This window comes from Bos mutus, chromosome 11, assembly GCF_027580195.1.
Source record: "Bos mutus isolate GX-2022 chromosome 11, NWIPB_WYAK_1.1, whole genome shotgun sequence".
NCBI classification, from domain to species: Eukaryota; Metazoa; Chordata; class Mammalia; order Artiodactyla; family Bovidae; genus Bos; species Bos mutus.
In genome coordinates this window covers 68,256,118-68,279,352 of record NC_091627.1, presented here as the reverse complement: position 1 = coordinate 68,279,352, position 23,235 = coordinate 68,256,118, and the positions used below count along the sequence as shown (strand labels likewise).

Below are 23,235 nucleotides of genomic sequence, written 5' to 3'. Positions count from 1 at the left end.
GGGTCGTGGTAGTATGTCTGACAGAATGTGGTCCACTGGAGAAGGGAATGGAAAACCACTTCAGTATTCTTGCCTTGAGAACCCCATGAACAGTATGAAAAGCCAAAATGATAGGATACTGAAAGAGGAACTCTCCAGGTCGGTAAGTGCCCAATATGCTACTGGAGATCAGTATAGAAATAACTCCATAAAGAATGAAGGGATGGAGCCAAAGCAAAAGCAATACCCAGTTGTGGATGTGACTGGTGACAGAAGCAAGGTCCGATGCTGTAAAGAGCAATATTGCATAGGAACCTGGAATGTCAGGTCCATGAATCAAGGCAAATTGGAAGTGGTCAAACAGGAGATGGCAAGACTGAACATCGACATTCTAAGAATCAGCGAACTAAAATGGACTGGAATGGGTGAATTTAACTCAGATGACCATTATATCTACTACTGCGGGCAGGAATCCCTCAGAAGAAATGGAGTAGCCATTATGGTCAACAAAAGAGTCTGAAATGCAGTACTTGGATGCAATCTCAAAAACGACAGAATGATCTCTGTATGTTTCCAAGGCAAACCATTCAATATCACAGTAATCCAAGTCTATGCCCTGACCAGTAATGCTGAAGAAGCTGAAGTTGAACGGTTCTATGAAGACCTACAAGACCTTTTAGAACTAACACCCAAAAAAGATGTCCTTTTCATTATAGAGGACTGGAATGCAAAAGTAGGAAGTCAAGAAACACCTGGAGTAACAGGCAAATTTGGCCTTGGAGTATGGAATGAAGCAGGGCAAAGACTAATAGAGTTTTGCCAAGAAAATGCACTGGTCATAGCAAACACCCTCTTCCAACAATGCAAGAGAAGACTCTACATATGGACATCACCAGATGGTCAACACCAAAATCAGATTGATTATATTCTTTGCAGCCAAAGACAGAGAAGCTCTATACAGTCAACAAACCCAAGACCAGAAGCTGACTGTGGCTCAGATCATGAACTCCTTATTGCCAAATTCAGACTTAAATTGAAGAAAGTAGGGAAAACCACTAGACCATTCAGGTATGACCTAAATCAAATCCCTTATGACTATACAGTGGAAGTGAGAAATAGATTTAAGGGACTAGATCTGATAGTGTGCCTGATGAACTATGGTTGGAGGTTGGTGACATTGTATAGGAGACGGAGATTACGACCATCCCCATAGAAAAGAAATGCAAAAAAGCAAAATGGCTGTCTGGAGAGGCCTTACAAATAGCTGTGACAAGAAGAGAAGCGAAAAGCAAAGGAGAAAAGGAAAGATATATGTATCTGAATGCAGAGTTCCAAAGAATAGCAAGGAGAGATAACAAAGCCTTCCTCAGTGATCAATGCAAAGAAATAGAGGAAAACAACAGAATGGGAAAGACTAGAGATCTCTTCAAGAAAATTAGAGATACCAAGGGAATATTTCATGTGAAGACGGGATCAGTAAAGGACAGAAATGGTATGGACCTAACAGAAGCAGAAGATATTAAGAAGAGGTGGCATAGCAGGAATACACAGAAGAACTATACAAAAAAGATCTTCATGACCCAGATAATCACAATGGTGTGATCACTCACCTAGAGCCAGACATCCTGGAATGTGAGGTCAAGTGGGCCTTAGAAAGAATCACTATGAACAAAGCTAGTGGAGGAGATGGAATTCCAGTTGAGCTATTTCAAATCCTGAAAGATGATGCTGTGAAAGTGCTGCACTCAATATGCCAGCAAATTTGGAAAACTCAGCAGTGACCACAGGACTCGAAAAGGTCCATTTTCATTCCAATCCCTAAGAAAGGCAATGCCAAAGAGTGCTCAAACTACCGCACAAAATTGCACTCATCTCACACGCTAGTTAAGTAATGCTCAAAATTCTCCAAGCCAGGCTTCAGCAATACGTGAACCATGAACATCCAGATGTTCTAGCTGGTTTTAGAAAAGGCAGAGAAACCAGAGATCAAATTGCCAACATCCGCTGGATCATGGAAAAAGCAAGAGAGCTCCAGAAAAACATCTATTTCTGCTTTATTGACTATGCCAAAGCCTTTGACTGTGTGGATCACAATAAACTGTGGAAAATTCTGAAAGAGATGGGAATATCAGACCACCTGACCTGCCTCTTGAGAAACCTATATAAACCTTTAGAACTGGACATGGAACAACAGACTGGTTCCAAATAGGAAAAGGAGTACGTCAAGGCTGTATATTGTCACCCTGCTTATTTAACTTAGATGCAGAGTACATCATGAGAAATGCTGGGCTGGAAGAAACACAAGCTGGAATCAAGGTTGCTGGGAGAAATATCAATAACCTCAGATGTGCATATGACACCACCCTTATGGCAGAAAGTGAAGAGGAACTCAAAAGCCTCTTGATGAAAGTGAAAGAGGAGAGTGAAAAAGTTGGCTTAAAGCTCAACATTCAGAAAACGAAGATCATGGCATCTGGTCCCATCACTTCATGGGAAATAGATGGAGAAACAGTGGAAACAGTGTCAGATTTTATTTTTCTGGGCTCCAAAATCACTGCAGATGGTGACTGCAGCCATGAAATTAAAAGACGCTTACTCCTTGGAAGGAAAGTTATGACCAACCTAGATAGCATATTCAAAAGCAGAGACATTACTTTGCCAACAAAGGTCCCTCTAGTCAAGGCTATGGTTTTTCCTGTGGTCATGTATGGATGTGAGAGTTGGACTGTGAAGAAGGCTGAGCGCCGAAGAATTGGCTTTTGAACTGTGGTGTTGGAGAAGACTCTTGAGAGTCCCTTGGACTGCAAGGAGATACAACCAGTCCATTCTGAAGGAGATCAGCCCTGGGATTTCTTTGGAAGGAATGATGCTAAAGCTGAAACTCCAATACTTTGGCCACCTTATGCGAAGAGTTGACTCATTGGAAAAGACCCTGATGCTGGGAGGGATTGGGGGCAGGAGGAGAAGGGGACGACAGAGGATGAGATGGCTGGATGGCATCACTGACTCGATGGACGTGAGTTTGAATGAAATCCAGGAGTTGGTGATGGACAGGGAGGCCTGGCATGCTGCGATTCGTGGGGTCGCAAAGAGTCAGACATGACTGAGCGACTGAACTGAACTGAACTGAAGTGATAGATTTGGGGGGATTATAATTCAATTCTCATTGTCAGAATAATTTCTAGTGAGTTCTTAATGAAATATATGAAAAATATTTTCATGATATGGTGCATTTATAAATGCATATGCTACATACACTGTTCATTGAAGAACAATGTATTCAAAACCCTAAAGGATGATGCCATCAAAGTGTTGCATTCAATTAGTCAGCAAATCTTGAAGACCTGGCAACGGGATTGGAAAAGTTCAATCCTCATCCCAATTCCCAAGAAGGGTAGTACTAAAGAATATGCTAATCATTGGCAATTGCATTCATCTCCCGTACTTATAATCTTGCATGCTAAGACTTCAGCATTATGTGAACTAAGAATTTCCAGATGTCCAAGCTTGATTTAGAAAAGGAAGAGGAACCAGAGATCAAATCACCAACATTTGCTGGATCATAGAGAGAGCTAGGGAATTCCAGAAAACATCTACCTCTGTTTCATTGACTACATCAAACCCTTTGACTGTTTGGATCATAATAAACGGAAAGCTCTTAAAGAGTTAAGGATACCAGACTATCTTACCTGTCTCCTGAGAAACCTGTATGCGGGTCAAGAAGCAATAATTAAAACCCTATATTAAACAACTGATTGGGTCAAGATTGAGAAAGGAGTATGACCGTGTTGTCTGCTGTCACCCTGTTTGTTTAATCTATCTGCTGAGCACATCACAAGAAATGTTGGGCTGGATGAGTTACAAGCTGGAATCAAGATAGTGGGGAGAAACATCAACAACCTCAGATATGCAGATGATACCACTCTAATGGCAGAAAGTGAAGAGGAACTAAAGAGCCTCTTGATAAGGGTGAAGGAGGAGAGTGAAAGAGCCAGCTTAAGACTAAATGTTAAAAAAACTAAGATCATGGCATCCAGCCCCATTACTTCATGGTAAATAGTAGGGGGAAAGGTGCAAGTAGTTATAGATTTCCTCTTCTTAGGCTCTAAAATCATTGTGGATGGTGAATGCAACCATGAAATCAGAAGATGTTTGTTTCTTGGCAGGAAAGCTATGACAAACCTAGACAATGTGTTGAAAAGCAGAGACAGTACTCTAACAAGAAAGGTCCATATAGTCAAGGCTATGGCCTTCCCAGTGATCACGTATGGTTGTGACAGCTGGACAGTAAAGAAGGCGAAGCACCAAAGAATTGAATCCTTCAAACTGTTGTGCTGGAGAAGACTCCTGAATGTTCCTTAGACAGCAAGAAGATCAAAACAGTCAATCTTAAGGGAAATCAACCCTGAATACTGGTTGGAAGGACTGATGCTAAAACTGAAACTCCAGCATTTTGGTCATCTGATACGAACAGCTGACTCACTGGAAAAGTCCCTGAGGCTGGGAAAGATTGAGGTCTGAAGGAGAAGAGGATGTCAGAGGATGAGATGGCTGGATGGCATCACCAATGCAATGGACATGAACTTGGGCAAACTTTGGGAGATGGTGAGGGACAGAGAGGCCTGGCATGCTGCAGTTCATGGGGTTGTGAAGAGTTGGACATGACTGGGAAACTGAGCAACAACATGTTACATAATTAAATATATTCCTGAAAAGGTATCGAATAAAAACCAAATTTTTTGGTTTTCATTTTACACCTCTGATGATTGGGAGAATTTTTCATAGATTAGCTTCTGGCTCTTTCAAAACTTGTTTTTCTTCTACTACCTACTCTGTGCTGGATAGTGTGTGAAATTGTTAGTTGCTCAGTCATGTTTGACTCTCGTAGGACACATTACACTGTGATAAGACCCCTAGCCTTGAATCTCTGTGCATGCTGTTAGGTAAAATCAACATGGAGGGTGGGTGGTAGGAATATTTTTAGAAGATATTCCTATACCAGACAGGACCTGGAATTAAACATACATAGAAGTGATTGTGAACTATATAGGTATATTTCTCTAAGGCGGAGTTAAATGTACTTTGTAACTCAATTTCCTGGGCTGGATTCCCCTAAATCCTTATGACCATCCCAGTGCTACCTAACACAAGAAGTATGAAAGGGGGTACCTAAGAAGAATGATCAGTCCTAACCCGTTTGGCTAAAAGGTATTGCTTTTTCAAATTTTACAAAAATAATATGATAACATGGACATATTGTAGCTTCAGAGCCTTGGAAAGGATGATGCAAGGGAAAGGCCTTGAAGCTTTAGCTTTACTAGCTTCCATGAAAATTCATCTTTGAATGGCAACTAATTTTATATAAAACTCTATAGTTGGACTTGTGCTCTGGAATCAGGCTCATGGTGTTAAGTGTATAATACCACTGTATATAATATCTTGCGTGTCTTTGCATTGAATGAACATGTTTGGGGCCTGATTTGCTAAATGAGTGATACACAGAGGAGAAGAAAACTTGGGTTTTTGCCAGAGAAAGGAAGGGGCGGGGGGAAAGATGAAGAACCAACAGAAAAAGGTTCAGGAAAGGCTTATGTAGTATGAAACCATCAGGCCATGTGCTTCTGTGGTCAGAATCCAAGCAGTGTGGGTATTGCTGCCTGGCAGACAGTCCATCAGCAGCAAGAGCTTACTGAGGTTTGCAGTAAAAATTTCTAGCTCCCTGACAACATCCCGTATCAAGCCTTAGTCTCTCTTCTCTGCCTGAGGGCTTTCTCCAGTGCCAGAAAGCTCACCCCACTACAGGTAGTTGTAACTGGGTGTGTGTGGTATTAGTGCCCCAGGGGTAACCCTCCCACAGGGATGGGAGTCTGTCTAGGCAGCTTCTGGTGGGAGGCTTTTGAGGAGAGTTCTACACTATATCTCAGAGGATCCCCAGAGGAACGAAGTACTAATTTGCTCACAGAAGAGACCCACTCATTTACTCAGTTATTAGCATCTCTCCCTTCCCTGACTCACTTTCCCTAGTTTCTCACCTGTGCTTCCTAAGTTAACCTGTCAAACTTCCCACACTCAGTTCTGTGACAGGGTCTTCTTCTGGGGCAACAGAAACCAAGACACCTGGTTTAAGTCACTTTAAGAAACACAATATAAACATTAAAAAACATGGAATACAGTTTCTAAAGGAAATAGTTTGGTATTCAACAAATTATTTATTTGTGTTAAATGCATCTGTTTAAAAAGAATGCTGAGATTCTGATGAAATTAATTTAGTTTCTATGGGAAGATAAAAAAGAACCAAATTATTGCGTTCAGGGCCTTAAAATTCTCTTGCGTTTATAATCCAACTCTGGCTTATTAAACGGGTCTGTGCTCTGTTAACATACACATGCGCTTATAATATAAACAGCTTAAATAGACATCTGTGTTGACTACATATAAATGGCAGTTAACTTTTTGCCTTGTTTCTGTTCAACAATCCTGATATTTTAGTCTGCTGGCCAGATGAAACAAGATTGGTTTTTTGGTACCAGATGTGTCACAGTTTGCATTTGTGTTTTGCAGGTGTTCCCCCCAGCTGGGAAGATGGAAACTTGCCCTCTCTCTGAGATGATGAGTCAGGATAGAAATACAAATGTGTTAAAAATAATTCAACATATTAATGGAAGGCCTTGTCCCTTGTGGGCTTCTTATGTGTAACATATGAGTAGGCCAGCAGCTGTTCTATATTTTAAAGGAAGAACTAGAAAGTTAGAAGCATACATGGCCATTCAAAACATAAGCAACTGCTTGCAATCATGGAAACAAGGTTCAACAATAAACTTGTAATTGTGAAGCTTCCCCTCAAATAATAATCTCATTGGGTTGTGTTCAGATGGTCTTAGGGTATTGAACAATCTTTCTATTTCCATCCTTTGCATTTACTAAAACAACTTCCTTGTAGAGGCAGAGTGGTAGAGATAACTATATTCTTTAGATAAAAATGGGGATTGATTTCTAGCTTATTTCCACCCTCTAATATTTATATATTTTAAATCACAGTAAAAAGTCCTAACTTTTTTTGGGGGGGTCATTTTTCAAATTGAGGATGAGATGAATTAAGTAAGTAAATGATGTCATCATAGTACTTATTTTGGCTGCACTGGGTCCTCAGTGCAGCATACGGGCTCTTTGTTGGTGCACTTGGGCTTTCTCTAGTTGCAGTGAGTGGGGGTTTATTCCCTAGTTGCAGTGCAGAGGCTTCTTATAGTGATGGCTTCTCTTATGGAGCACGGGCTCTAGGGTGCGTGGGCTTTAACAGTTGTGGCGCACAGGCTTAGTAGCCCCACAGCATGTGGGATCTTAGTTCTTGAACAAGGGATCAAATTCATGTCCCTTGCATTGGAATATGGATTCTTAACCACTGGACCACTAAGGAAGCCCCAGGGAGATCATTTTAACTTAAACATTGTGAAAGAGCCAAAAGCCCCACAGTTGGCTGAGTTGTTAATAAAATATGGTATCTCTTATGTTATTTCAAGCCTCTAAAGCAAGAATGCTTTAGGTGATGAGGTGATGATGTTCGTTGTTTGCTCCTTCAATAAACACCTAATGAATGTTAACTGATATCAGGACTGGCAGTAATCTTTCATTAACCCCTTACCTTCCACTGATCTTATGGGAGGAAGGACTCATTGTCTTTTGGTCTAGTTTCTGAATGAGGAGAATGCTAACCCCTTTCCACCCTTACTGTCTCTCTCAAAGCTCCCCTGTGCAGACACTTCTGTTTGTACCTTTAGGAATAGGCTTTCTTTTCTCCTTTTAAAAATTTCTAAGCTCTCAAGTATAGTAAAGTCTACATGATTGGTCCTTGAGTTTCAATTTCTAGAGTTCAGAAGTATTTTGTGTAGCAGTTATTTTCGTCTTGCTGGAGTTTTTTTTTAGAGAACAAATGAGCAAAGTTTAACAGACTAAATCAGAATCAGGTTAGTACCTGTGCTATTTCAATCTTTTTGCAGTTAACAGCAGTGGTGACAACTGCTCATGGTAATCAGCAAAGCTGGTCCACAGTTTGGGGTGGATACTGCAGGAAGCAGCTTGGAAGGAAAGTGATTGCTTGTTGGTGTTGAAATTTGGAGTATAGCCAACAAAAAGAGCCCTAATCTAAGTCATAAGACATTCATTTAAGGCACAGTGCTATTGCTCAATAAACTGTGACCTTGAAAGTCTTTTTAAAAAAGTTTTGTTTATTTATTATTGGAGTATAGTTGCTTTACAATGTTGTATTAGTTTCTATTGTGCAGCAAAGTGAATCACATTTAGGTCACCATAAAGCACTGAGTAGGTTGAGCAAGTGTTAATAACTTGGTTTCACCAGGTGCCATCTAAGTTTAGAATCCTATTATTATTAAAAAGAAGTGTAGGTAATAGGAGATTTTATGTTTAGAAGAGATGAAGTCTGCATATTGTCAAAAACCTATTTAAGAGGGAAATTTGGCAGCTTGAAGGGAAGTTATTCCCCTTTTGAGAAGTCTTAGCAACCAAGAGGTCTTTTCTAACTGCTATCAGAAAATACCTCTGTCCAGTCAGAAAGCATGCAAGTTTCAGAACCCAGGTATGGGCATTGGACTGGTGATGGAAATTACTGGTTCAGTCTTCATTATTGAGGCTTACTGAGTAAGAACATGTGGTTTTTCTGGAAGCATGTTCGGAAGTGTGAGAACCTATGACTTGAATTTTTTGCTGGCAAAACAAAGTAAAATCATTTTCAGTTTAACATGAGAAATAATATTTCAGTTAGAATCAGTAGAAAGGAGCAAAACATGCATAATTGAACAGTGAAAACTAAAAAAAGTTATTTTGAATTGTAATTTAAAAATGTATAGCTAAACTGGATTATTTCTCATATCCTTGTCCCTAGCAATGAACTCTCATTTTGAAGACATGTTTTGGGGTAGGAGCTATTAGTTTTCTTTTTTACCAATGTCCAGTGCTTCCCAAGGGAGAAGGCAATGGCACCCCACTCCAGTACTCTTGCCTGGAAACGCCCATGGATGGAGGAGCCTTGTGGGCTGCAGTCCATGGGGTCGCTAAGAGTCGGACACGACTGAGCAACTTCACTTTCACTTTTCACTTTCATGCATTGGAGAAGGAAACGGCAACCCACTCCAGTGTTCTTGTCTGGAGAATCCTAGGGATGGTGCGGCCTGGTGGGCTGCCGTCTATGGGGTCGCACAGAGTCGGACACGACTGAAGCGACTTAGCTGCAGCAGCAGCAGCAGCAGTGCTTCCCAACAGCCACTGCATACAAAGAAGACCCAAAGGTTGTAAAAAGTTTGGCAAAAAGAGCCACCTTTTTTCTCAATGTAGCTCAGGTATAAGGAATAGTTATAGTTTTTAAAGATGAAAAAAATACCTTGTTTCAATATCCTAGTTTTATGTATAAAGAAACCACAGTGCCAAGAAGCTAAGTCTCATAATTCGTTAATGTTAGAATTGAGACTCAAACCCTGGTTTTTCTATGCTCCATCACACTGTTAGATGTTGGAAGAGACTACCATAGAAGCTGCTCAATTAATGTTTGCTGCTGAATAATAATGACTCTGATGATGAATTATTTTCATAATTCTTATCCATGGGAGCTGGTTTAAACCAGTGATTCTCATGGAGGAGGGAAGGTAGGAGTCACGTGTAGTTTGAAAACAAAGCTTTGCTTTACTGCTTTGGTTTGTTTTCAGTGATGATATTTACTTTATTTTGAATTTCAAATTATGTTTGAAAAGAGCATGAGATTCTTATGTTTACTGAGGACAATTGTACCTGTAAAGTGACTCATGTGTTAGCTTCTTTCAGGATTTTGCTTCTGTGAATAAAATTTATTTTTCACTTGCTCTTCCTTTTAGTTAAAAATGAAACTAAAAACAGGTGATTTAGACTGTAATCAGTTTCCTTTTGGATACTCCGGATACAAAGAAATTGCAGGTGGAAACAACCTGTCAACTATGTATCACCTGATGAATGGGTAAACAAATGTGGTATATTTATACAATGGAATATCACTCAGTCATAAAAAGGAGTGAAATACTTACATATGTTACAAGATGGCTGAACCTTGAAGACATTATGCCAAGTGAAAGAAGCCAGACACAAAAGGACATCTATTGTATGATTCTAGTTGGATGAAACATCTAGAATAGGCAAATTCAGAGAGATAGAAACTAGACAAGTGGTAACTCCCACCAAAGCTTGTGGGAAGGGGGAATGAGGACTGACTGCTAATGGGTATGGACTTAATTTTTGAGTGATGGACATGTTACAAAACTAGGTAGTAGTGATATTTGCATAATATTGTAATATACTAAACGCCACTGAATTGCACACTGTAAAATGGTTTTATCCATATTTTACAATTAAAAAGAACAGGGACTGCATGAGTGACATTTTATCAACCCTTTTCATGTGTTTATGATTTGTGAATAGGACTAGGTGTTGCGATGAAAGGGAAACCATCTTGTTTGCAGTTAATGGCTTCTGTAGGTCCCAAAATATATATATACATAAAATATATTATTATTTTATCATGCTGCTGCTGCTGCTGCTAAGTCACTTCAGTCTTTTTTTTCTCATAGATTATATTTAACTTATATAATTATTATAATATATAATATATAAATATATAAATAATATATTCTATAAAAATATTTGTAGAATATATTACTGTGTATGCTTAGTCACTCAGTTTTGTCCGACTCTTTGCAACCCCGTGGACTGCAGCCTGCCAGGCTCCTCTGTCCATGGGGATTATCCAGGTAAGAATACTAGAATGGGTTGCCATGCCCTCCTCCAGGGGGGTCTTCCCAACCCAGGGATTGAACCCAGGCCTCCCACATTGCAGGGGGAGTCTTTTACTGACTGAGCCCCCAGGGAATACCGGGGTGGGTAGCCTATCCATTCTCCAGAGAATCTTCCTGACCCAGAAATTGAACCGGGGTCTCCTGCCTTGCAGGTGGATTATTTATCAGCTGAGCTACCAGGGAAGCCAGAAGTATATATAACCTAGGCAGGGGCTTCCCAGGTGGTGCAGTGCGAGAGGTGCAAGAGATGTGAGTTCGATCCTTGGGCTGGGAAGATCCCCTGGGGTGGGAAATGGCAACCCACTCCAGTATTCTTACCTGAAAAATTCCATGGACAGAGATGCCTGGTTGCCTACATTCCATGGGGTCACAAAGGGATAGATACAACTGAGCAACTGAGCACACAGACACATTTTAATACACAGATTATATGCACTTCTATAATTATATATATTTTAGGGGTGGGGGTAGAAGGTCAGGACTTATGCATGTCACCAGAACCTTACCACGCTGGCACCCTGATCTTGGACTTCCAGCCTTCAGACTGTGAGAAATAAATGTATGTCGTTTATAAGCCACTTGGTTAGTCTACAGCATTTTGTTATAGCAACTCAAACTGACTAGTACACCAAGTTTGCTTCTTCTGGTCAACTCCAAAGTGGTTTAGAAATGAATTTGTTTTCTCATCTCCTCCCCATAGATTTTGCAATATAATAATTTTCTAGGGGATATCATAATCATTTGGGGAATTTTGCTTACTGTTTTTGTTTATATTCATAACAAAAATTTCTGAAAAAATGTAAAATATAGAAACTACTATACTATGTGATAGTGATTTGTTACTATGTAATAAACAACTACATTTAGACTGATCATAAAAGTAAAAACCAACACAAATATCTTCATTTTCTAAAGAAATATATCTTTATTGACTTTTTCCATTTTCTTACAAAGCAGTTAAAATCTCATTCTTGAACTTGCATGCTGTTCAATGTTATGGTGGCTGTCTCCTTATGAGACTGTCAGTGGAGCTGTGGTAAGTTTCCTTAAGCACCACAGAAGACAATCATTGCGTGGTCCCATGTTTCCAGAAAAGAATCCAAGTTTCACCAGAAAGAGTATGCTTAGCTCTCTTGAAGAAGACCAGTTTAGTGGATTAATGTCTAATTTACATACAGTAAGAAAGACAACCTTTGAGTCTTTACAGATTAAATGCCCACTTTATACCATGGTGTAATTGTTTGAATTATTCATGAGTGTACAGTATATAGATGTAGATGAACTAGATATGTCTATAAATAAAATAGTGCTTTAAGATAACAAAATTCTTTGGCTGATTTAAATGCCTACAGTGGACTCTTTAAAAACACTAAAATGAAAATGGCCCCACTATTATTGTCAATCTTAACACTGAACTAGTGCGGAAGGTTCCTATACTGTTGACTGTCACCATCTCCAGGTCCACTATATATTCTCTTGGTCCTGATAGCGACTTCACCAGCACAAGCATTGCACTTACAGGACTTGTTTGCTAGAATGAAAGAAAAAATGAGGGAGTGAGAGAATAATTTTTCCTCTATTGGAGTTTCTATTATTTGTGAATACACTTCCTTATAAGAATTAGGGGAAGAATTCTGAGGTAGGATTAAAGTCACTACTTAGTCCATTCTTGGAGAAGGCAATGGCACCCCACTCCAGTACTCTTGCCTGGAAAATCCCATGGACGGAGGAGCCTGGTAGGCTGCAGTCCATGGGGTCGCTAAGAGTTGGACACGACTGAGTGACTTCACTTTCACTTTTCACCTTCATGCATTGGAGAAGGAAATGGCAACCCACTCCAGTGTTCTTGCCTGGAGAATCCCAGGGACGGGGGACCCTGGTGGCTGCCGTCTATGGGGTCACACAGAGTCGGACACGACTGAAGTGACTTAGCATAGCATAGCACAGTCCATTCTTGGTTATAATCCTTCTTGAATCTTGTCTCTTGTCCACACAGTCATTAGTCTCAGATATAGGGACATACTTTTTTTGATAGTTCTTTGTTTTCTTTCATCTCTCTGTGTTAATTTTTCTCTTCACTTTTATTGAGTAGTTATATCAGTAAGAGACTGCAGTTCAAGTGAGAATGACTCATTATAGAGACTGCAGTTTATGTGAGAATCTGATATTTTTTGGACTGATAAAAAAAGTTGTCACCTTTCACTTCTCACCATTGTGGATCTGTTTATATTCTAATAGGTGAAGAGATATGTAAACAGTTTCAATAGAATGTGGCAAATGCTAAGATATGCAGGGATATGCAGGGTTACATGAAGATACATAGAGGCACATGTATGTGTGTGTTAGTTGCTCAGTCGTGTCTGACTTCTTGTGACCCCATGGGTTGCAGCCTGATAGGCTCCTCTGTCCATGGAATTTTTCAGGCAAGAATACTGGAGTGGGTTGCTATTTCCTTCTCTAGGGGATCTTCCAGACGCAGGGACTAAACTCGGGTCTCTTGCATTGCAGGCAGATTCTTTACCATTTGAGCCACCAGGGAAGTCCATACAGAGGTGTATACACACAGGAAAAAAGAGAGGGACTCTGAAGCATTAAGGGAAGGCCTTTGATTGCCTGAGGACAGTCACCCAGAATAATTGGGAGTTTTGTAAAGAAGGATGTTCTGGAGAAGTGGATGCAGTTTCATTTTGATGGACAATATGATGGGCACTGGAGACTCCAGAGAGATCAGTTTGGACAGGCAGGCAGGTAGGTGTATGGATCTGGGTGCCAAGAGGAGGGCAGGGATAGAAACAATGGATTAGGACTTTCGGTGTCACTTCAACTGTGTGCGTGCTAAGTTACTTCAGTCGTGTCTGACTCTTTGTGACCCTATGGACTGTAGCCTGCCAGACTCGTCTGTTCATGAGATTCTCCAGGCAAGAAAACTGGAGTGGGTTGCCATGCCCTCCTCCAGGGGATCTTCCCGACCCAGGGATGGAACCCGAGTCTCTTATGTCTCTTGCAGGCGGGTTCTTTAATACTAGCACCACCTGGGGAGCCCAGTCACTTCAACAGATGGGCATTAAACCAAGGGAGAAAATGTACACATGATAATACTGGGTCTGGGAGAGGCCAACATTTAAGGATGGGCAGAAGAGAAGCCATCGAAGGAAGCTGAGAAGAAATAGATAATTAAGTAGGAAACAGATGAACAGCAAGAAGTGCCCAATAGAGCAGGGGAGGATGAAGGTGACTAGAACTAAAAAAATGCCTCTGGGATATAGCAGTATGAATGCTGTTGGTGGCTTTTTTTCCAGAGCAATTTCAGTAAGGTAGTGGGAATAGAAGGCAGAAAAGTAACTAGGAAGTGAGAAAGTAGAGACTGTGATTACAGACTATGCTTTAAGAACCTTGGCTAGGAAGGGAGAACAGAGAGAGCAGGCAGCATCTAGAGGGAAAACAAGTTGCATATGTAGGAGGTAATTAGAATTTATTAGGGTAAGTTCCTGAAGGAAATGGAATGAAGAATATAGGAGTGAGTTGGCCTTGATGGATAGAAATGAAAGTCTGTCTTTGGAAAATTCAAGCAAGAAAGATAGAAGGGGGACACATGGAGTTAAATTTGCAAGGGATAGGATGATAAGTTCAAATAATTCATGACTGTTGGTTTCAGTGGTTTCAGAAGAGTAGGAGGTGAGTTCACCTACTGAAAATGAAGGGTGACTCCATGGACATGAATTTGAAATTTGAGCAAGCTCCAGGAGTTGGTAATGGACCAGGAAACCTGGTGTGTTGCAGTCCATGGGGTTGCAAAGAGTCGGACATGACTGAGCAACTGAACTGAAGTACTTAAAGAGTATGGGGACATTTGCAATCAGTGACTGAAAAGAAGGAACAAAAGAAAGTAATAGGATTGTTGAGCATACTGACACCCCTGAGGATTTAAAATATTACCAGTCTGTGCTGACAAGGTGGGTATGAAAATAGATATGGATTATGTGATTGATCTAGGGTTGCTGGACAGGGAGTGGAGGTGCTGATGACAGTAGTTCAAGGGTCCAATAAGAAGTTGATAGGCTGTAAGAAAATGGGGGATGGGGGTCAGAGGACTAACATCACTTTGAGAGTAAAGTGAGGGCATGAAAGAGAAGGAGAATCGGTCCCTGAGGGGATCACTGGAGACTAAGATTCTAGTGTGGAACTGTTCTGCATGATAAAAGTGTCCATCATGTGGCTATGGGGTGGTGGCAGAGTAACATGAAGCTGAAGTTCATGGGGATGACATGGCCAGAGATTTGTAGGCCAAGGTCCTGGATGACTATAATAGTGCCCAATTCTGAGTGATCTCACCTACTCCCTACACACTCTCCCTGAGTGAGCTCAACTATAGCCATAGCTTCAAGTATGACATATCTGCCAGTGGCTTAAAAGTCTATACTATGAGTTCCAAGCCCACATATCCAATACCCTACTCAGATTTACTTGGAAGTCTCAAGGCAACCAGTACTCCATATGTCCAAACTGAACTCCTTGGCTTCCTCTCCACACTAACTCCTTCTTCCTTATCTCAGTAAATGGTCCCACCATCTATTGTTGCTCAAGACAGAAACTTGGAGGAGAATGATGTTTCATTCTCCTTCACCTCCCCATAAAAAACAGCTTACCAAGTCATGTAGTTCTTCGTATGTCATCATAAATCTGTCCACTTCTTTTGGACACACTGCTACTACCCTAGTCCCCCATCTTTTGAATTACTGATCTTTCCATTTCCATTTTTGCTCCACTTCAATCCAGGCTCTACAGTGTAGCCAGGGTTTTTTTTTTTTTTTAATGAAAAGTGAAAGTGAAGTCGCTCAGTCATGTCCGACTCTTAGCGACCCCATGGACTACATCCCACCAGGCCCTCCGTCCATGGGATTTTTGAGGCAAGAGTACTGGAGTGGGGTGTGAAAACCTGATAGCAATTCCTCTTCTTGAAACCCTTAGTATGGTCTGTCATGCATTATGTGATATAGGCTCTGCTCATCTCTCCAGGTTTCTCTCAAATGACTCTGCCTATAGCACCTGGAGTTGTAGATCACCTTGTCTGCTTTTTATTGCTTCCATTTGCTAGTCTCTAACTGCTAGTCTTCAGTTTAAATCTACTTCCAGAAAGCTCCCAGACCACCACTACCTTGGTTAGGGTTGACATACAGTGTACGCATGAGGAATTTGCCATGTTCATTTGAAACATTCAGCACACTTGTGAACACTTGTTCAATGTCTTGACCATAAGACTCACTGGGGCTGAAACTGGTTTGGTTTTATTCACTGCTGAATCTCTAGAATCTAGCATGGTACTTGCCTGTTATAGGTAACAGTGATACCTTGAAGGTGTTGATTGAATTAATTCGTTCATTTAAAAATATTTTTGAGCACCTGCAAAAGGCCAGGTACCATTCATTCTATGTGCTGTGCATGGAAAAGTGAACAGATAGACAATGTGTCTGCTCATTGCCCTCACATTGTAGTAGGTGACATAGACAAATAACTATTACAGAAGGTGGTGCTAGGGGTTATGAAGAAAAATAAGTCTCAGTAAGGGAGGAAAGATATTGGTTGGTGTGGGTGAAGGATGGTATTCTACCTTCAATTTAATGTATTACTTCTTTCTAATGTGTTCACTTTTCTAAGGAAGAAGATTTTTTCAGTATTCTCCCAAAAGGAATATAAATAAAATCCTATATCCCTCAGATTCTTTCAAGGATAAGGTCCAGTCTTATGCTTCTCAAGAAATTGTCTTTGACTCCTAATTCTTTGATGTCTTGGGCCATGGAATTAAACACAATTAAACATTGCTGCTGTTTTCATAGGTATTAACTATGCCACAAAGTAATATTTAAAGCCCTTTGATATAAGGAACTGTGTATTACATACACTTAGCATGGAACTGAGCATATAATAAGTGTTTAATTAATGCCTGTTGATTGTAAATGGCCTCAGCACAAGTGGAATTTCAGTGAAAACATTTTGTAGGATTTTATACAACTACTTTTTGAATTATGTGATAAGAAGTAGTCTTGAAATACCTTTTTATTTTAAATGCTTCTTTTTGGTTTTCAAATAGTAGTATTTAACTCTGGGATTATAAAAATTGACAATGTTTTATATCATTCATTAAAAGGGATTTTACTTGAGACAAATACTGTATTTATGATAAGTGCACTGATATGAATCATAAAACTTTAATAATGCCATGTTTATTAAAAATATGCAGGAACTTTGCATAACTATTTGTTGATACTCCTAGGAAATTTTTTTTTTCTTAAATTATACCTAAGAGTCCCAAATGGAAAATTATTTTTAAATGAACCTATTTTGTTGCCATGGGTTACAAATAATGTGATTTCTTTGGGCTAAAATTATTAAATTGTTATTATCTAAACTGTGTGAAGTTCCTTTAAAGTAAATTTCTTATAAATATCTATTATATCTCAAATTTAAAGCATCGAATGTTAAAGAAGTTTATTTTTAGTTATTAGAAAAAAGAATAGTAACAGATTGTATTTGGGTTGGGTTTTTCTCTTCAGAAGTTGGTCATGAGAAATTAATCATTTTTAATTTACTGGCAAAGAAACAGAATCACATAATTCTAGAGCTGGAAGGGAACTTAATATATCAAAGAACAGGATAAATGTGTAAACATTAAAAATCTGTAAACTTTACCACAAGGATGAATTTCCCAATTTACTTTTCATATTCTCAAAATGAAATATTGACCTTAAAATTTGATTAAAAATGAAGAGTGCCCAAAGGAGTTTTGAGAAAATTGTAACTGGATGAACAACATCCTTAACATGAAACAGTTACCGTAACCCTGCAAACTGGTTGGTGGGGTGCCATCGTTTTCACATGGAGTGGTGAGCCATATTTAAAATGTCAGAATTTTAACCTCAAATGAACTTGCTAAGATTTTGCAGGGGGACTGGAAGGCTGAGGCATTGGAGTCAGGAAGATCTGCTCAGAAACCCTTGGAGGGATTAGAGAGGTGCTAAGAGCCAGTTTAAAGGAAGAGAGTCAGGGACATGAGAAAGCAAAGATAACACACGGGACACTGTGAAGAGAGAAATGGCAGAATTCAGAGAAAGACTTCATATAGGCAATGAAAGAAAAGGAAAACATAAAGGTGGCCTCACACTGTCTTCCTGGAAATTTGCAAGAATGGTACAACTTATTGGTTGTATACATGGTACAAGGGTGGGAGGTTGGGGTCACTTCTCAGATACTTATGGGTCTTAGTTTTGATGCAAATCTTGTGAATGTAACAATAAAGAATTCAGAGTTTTTGAAAAGTTCTGTAAGAATTAATTTTTCTATGTACAATTAAATAGCTATCACTGATTTGTAGTATCTAGTGTGTGTGTGTGTGTGTGTGTGTATATGTGTGTGCAGGCAGGCTTGTATTTTGGTGGTCACATATAACTCTGTTAGAGTCTGTAATTTTTATCTGAGTGACTTTAGAGAAGCTAATTCATCTCCCTGGGTCTCACTTTTCTATAAAATATGGAGATAAATATTAATCTTACCAAGTATCAATATTACCAAGAGGATTATGAAATAATGCATACAGGAAGGCCTTACACAATGCCTGCACATAAAAACTCTTTAAATGTTGGCTTTCTTTCCAAGTGAATTACTATCAAACAACAACAAACTTGAACCAAGTTTGCTAAGGCTGCCCTCAGGATACTTACTCTTAGGTAGAACTCTCCGTTTTCATTTCCAGATTTAATCCGAAAAGTGTTGATAGTGTTGGCATAAATGGTTGTGGCCTGTATTTGGAAGATGTCTGATGGTACAGACCTATCAGATCGAATGCTCATATATTTGTAGACGATGGATTGAGGAATTTCTCGGCACATTGCATTTGAGACTGGGCAAACACATCGGCTGCAGAGACAAAAGTATTCACTGTTAGGCTTGGTAAAATCAGAAGATTCTCAGTTTCAAAAGTTCTGGTTTTTCTTACTTCTCTGATGTTAGAACATAGGGATCTTGACAAGGATTTCGTGGGTAACAACGGAAGCCGCCATGATAATTCCAACACATTTCATCTTCCCGACATTCATTTGTGGTCTCACACTCATTTATATCTGTAGAGATGCAGAGTCAAAGAGTTTACTGATATAAGTAAATTGCCTAAGTGGCAGATGCCAGTTTGCCACCAGAAGGAGGTATATGAGAATCTGGACTGTTTAATTTGATTTTAGACCTAAAACTTGGTGGGACCTGAATTCATTGCATTTAATTCAGAACAGATGTAGTGAAACCATTCTCAACTGATTAATATGTGTCATTTCATTGTATTTTATCAAGCATCTATTATTCATCTGTTGAATTCAAAGCCAAATGCTAGGCCATTGACTTTGCTTAAATAAAAGTGAAAGACATCACTTCTTGGGGGATTAGAGAAGGCTGAAGGAAGGAGGAGCCCTCTCAACTTGGCCTAGATAGGATGGTTAGGTGGTGGTTAGATAGGATTTTTATCATGGAGGTGGGGAGGGTCTTCCAGGGTGAGAAAGCAGCAAACAAAAACTCTGGAGATGGAAGTTTATTGTCAGGCTCATGAGCTTGAAGAGAGGGAAAAGCTAGAATGTGATTTCAGTAAGTTGTAGCATGCTGCTGGATAGTTGGTACTCTGGGAGTGGGTTACACTGTCCTTAAGAAGCTGTTTACAGGAAAAGAAATGAAGCTATGAAGCATTCCAGCATGTGAAAGTGAAAGTTGCTCAGTTGTGTCTGACTCTTTGCAACCCCATGGACTATACCATCCATGGAATTCTCCAGGCCAGAATACTGGAGTGGGTAGCCATTCCCTTCTCCAGGGGATCTCCCCAACTCAGTGATTGAACCCAGGTCTCTCACATTGTGGGCAGATTCTTTACCAGCTGAGCCACCAGGGAAGCCCAAGAATACTGGAGTGGGTAGCCTATCCCTTCTCCAGCAGATCTTCTCGAACTGGAAATCTAACCGGGGTCTCCTGCATTGCAGGCAGATTCTTTATCAGCGGAGCTACCAGGGAAGCCCATAGAATGCGGCTATTTAAAGATCATGGGGAAGAAGAGGAATTAAGGAAGGGGCTGTCAGCAGTGAGAAGCAACCCAGGAAAATGCAGTTCAAGGAGGTCAGAACAAGAGAGAGTCTCAGGAAGGAGGGTTGTGGAAAGGTCAGGCTGGACAAAGACTGAGTTTAGACTTGGGAATCAAGAGTTCCCAGATGACATCTGAGAGAACAGTTTCTCCAGAGAACCATTACAACAATGACAAAAATTATATTAATATGCATATCCTTATGTGTGCCTTCCTTTACATTTGAATAGTGGTAAGTTTATCCAATATAAGTCTTTTCTGAATCATTCCTTCCACACAATCAATTTTCATTCGTTAATTTACTTATTCCATAAATAATTTACTGAATTCTTATTAACAAGGCAGTCATGGCCTAGCTGCTGGGATGTGATCTCTTTCTTCCCTCTGAATTCTTATATCTCATTTTTCCTCTTTTGGGGCCTTTATTGGTTTCTGTTTTGCATTATTGAAATCTGCATGTTTGTTTCAATCCTTCTATTAGCTTGTAAACTCCTGGAGGGTAAGCACCATTGTGCACATCTTTTTATCCCTTTATCACATAGCATGAATGCACTGGAGGCACCTGGATTTTAGCAAATATAAACTGAATGTGAGAGTTGGACTATAAAGAAAGCTGAGCACTGAAGAATTGATGCTTTTGAACTGTGGTGTTAGCGAAGACTATTGAGAGTCCTTTGGACTGCAAGGAGATCCAACCAGTCCATCCTAAAGGAGCTCAGTCCTGGGTGTTCATTGGAAGGACTGATGTTGAAGCTAAAACTCCAATATTTTGGCCACCTGATGTGAAGAGCTGACTCATTTGAAAAGACCCTGATGCTGGGAAAGATTGAGGGCAGGAGGAGAAGGGGATGACAGAGGATGAGATGGTTGGATGGCATTACCGACTCAATGGACATGAATTTGGGTAAACTCAGGGAGTTGGTGATGGACAGGGAGGCCTGGTATGCTGCGGTTCATGGGGTTGCCAAGAGTTGGACACGACTGAGTGACTGAACTGACTGACTGAAACTGAACTAAGTTGCTCTTCACACAACGTGTGGAGATAGTGAGAAAGATATCTCTATGTGGCATGAAGGAAAAACAAATAAGGGTTAAGTGGCTGACTCAAGTGTATACAGATAGTGACAGGCATCTTTCCACCACAAGGTACTGCATCCTCTAAATGAGAAGAATTCCATTCTTTGTCTTTGGAGAAAAAAAATTTTCTTTTAGCTTCCAAACTGGCAAGAGCTCTCTGGAACCCAAGAGGAGACTGGAAAAGCCATGCAGTTTCCAAGAGTCAGTTACAAAAAGTATCTTCTTTTGGACTGGCTATGGCTAAAGAAAGAACTTAGATTCCTCAGAAGAAATCACAGCTGACTTGTCCTTTCAATATTTTTCACTTTTTTGAAAAATAAAGATGCTGTTTAGTTAGCTACAGGACTGGTTTGTTATATGGAGTCCAAAAGTGGCAAAAGGAAACTTTATGTAATAATTTTATTTATTACTTCCAGTAATTTACAGCCTAGCATAATCAGCTGCTTAATCATTTTGGAGGGTTTTTCAGAAATGATTAATAGTATTAAAATATTTCATGAGTGTGTCTGTGTATCTGAGTACACTGTCTCTCTCTCTGTTTCTCTTCCTCACCACTGTCCCTTTCCCCTCCCCACACCAACCAGCACATACACAGAGAGTTTTCATTTTTGCAAGACTGTGGAAATGAGAACAGTTATTTCATCCCCCAAATAAACTTTTTAGGGGAAGGTGAGAATCGAAACTCTTTTGGTATTAATTTAACCTGTGGACTGTTGGAAAGGGATGCTTTCAGTGGGGTAAACCAATTGTTTGATACCTTAAAAGAATGGTCTCTTTCACAAAAAATGTTTTAGTTTAACAAATACTCTTCAAGATATAACACTGATGAATCCCTTATTTGTAATTCCACTGCATTTTACCTTTCATCATAACAGATATAAATGTTTCCATAAAGTAGGCAGGTAACTGACTGTTAACTTGTTTTGGTCTTTTGCTGGGTATCAAGTCCATTTATGATTAGAAAAACACATAGATATTTGTTTGAAGGGCTCGAGGGATATTGGTTAAGATAACCCTCTGGCTAACATTTTCCTGCATGTAATATTCATGTTAAAAGTCTCAATTAGAGTTCAGAAAATAAAACCTTTGGAATGCAATGTTTTTCCACAATTAACATTACAGAGTCTCTAGTAACCTTGAAAGGGGTAGATGTTACTTGTGTAATGAACTACATTCTGATTATGCTTATGTTTTGTGGTTAGATTCTAGTTGAATAATCACATGCATGCTATAAACTATCAGGTAATAGATGTTCCTGTGAGTTAATATTTCCCTGCAAAATCATGATGCAGACTCAGAATCCTGTCTTCTTTCCTAGATATTTTCTTTTCTTAACAAAATTTTACTGTCCTAGAAAAAATTTGCTACTGGTCATTTATATTGCTAGGTAAATTTCATAAAAACACCTTGAATTTTCCAGGCTTTATAGTTTATAGTTTTTCTGTGTATTATTCCATTTCATTCCCTCAACTCCCTTTTCCAAATGAGAAAGTTCAGGCTCAGAGAAGTCTGATAGTTTATTAAAATTGTATAGATAGAATGTCATATAGCTGGGTCTTCAACAGATTTTGTGTCTTCAAATTCATTCATTTTTTTTCACTTATTTATATAAACGTGTTTGTACCAATTTTTCCAGGATTTTCAAATCTCTTAGAGAAATTCTGAAATCATCCTATGTAGGAGCTGCATCTTTTCTACCTATATGTCACTATGTAGATCACCTGAATATTTATTTTAAAACTGGATTGAAAGACATTAGCTATTTTTAGATTAATAGTTTTTTTTTTTTAACTGAAGAATTCAGGCACATTTAATACATATGATGCTGATTTTGTCAACACTTATTACTATCCAGTTTATAATTCTAGTGTTTTAGAGAATTGAGGTCTTTTTGAGGTACACCTAACCACACATTAAGCTTATATTCTATACTGAAATTCATGGCAAAATATTTTAATAATTGAATCATTTTTGGTGGATGATTAGAAGATGTATATCACAGGAATTATGTAGGCTATTTAGAAGGCATATTAATATTATATTAAAATTATTTCTATTTTAGGAAAAAATTATGACTTTAAATTTCAAAGAAAGATAACACTGAATATCCTCTTTATGAGGTGTGCATGTCTCATGATCAACAGGGGAAAAAAGAGCTCAAATTGTAAAAAACGAGAGTCTGTGGTAGAGATTCCAATACTTCCTCCCTGCTTTTCTTGGTTAAAACTTAACAGATATGAA

At 39.3% G+C, this 23,235-nt stretch overlaps 1 protein-coding gene and 1 long non-coding RNA gene across 7 annotated transcripts in view; one reads left to right on the top strand and one right to left on the bottom strand.

Moving 5' to 3' along the window:
- Positions 1–23,235, top strand: part of LOC138989902 (uncharacterized) — a 201,168-nt gene that overhangs the window by 175,513 nt on the left and 2,420 nt on the right. Inside the window, exon 6 of one of the 2 annotated variants that reach the window (XR_011466080.1) lies at positions 6,541–7,439. The exons of the other annotated variant lie outside the window; for it this stretch is intronic. This is a non-coding gene — a long non-coding RNA (uncharacterized lncRNA). Of the gene's footprint in view, positions 1–6,540; positions 7,440–23,235 lie in introns of those variants that run through there. 2 annotated transcript variants of the gene reach the window in all.
- EFEMP1 (EGF containing fibulin extracellular matrix protein 1) overlaps positions 11,710–23,235 on the bottom strand; it is a 70,548-nt gene continuing 59,022 nt past the window's right edge. For all 5 annotated transcript variants that reach the window (XM_070379550.1, XM_005889461.2, XM_070379549.1 and 2 more), the window contains 3 exons: positions 18,799–18,922; positions 18,524–18,719; positions 11,710–12,339 (listed from right to left, as the gene is read on the bottom strand). In XM_070379550.1, the coding sequence (XP_070235651.1) occupies positions 12,178–12,339; positions 18,524–18,719; positions 18,799–18,922 (482 nt within the window). In that variant the 3' untranslated portion in view covers positions 11,710–12,177. The remainder of the gene's footprint in view (positions 12,340–18,523; positions 18,720–18,798; positions 18,923–23,235) is intronic.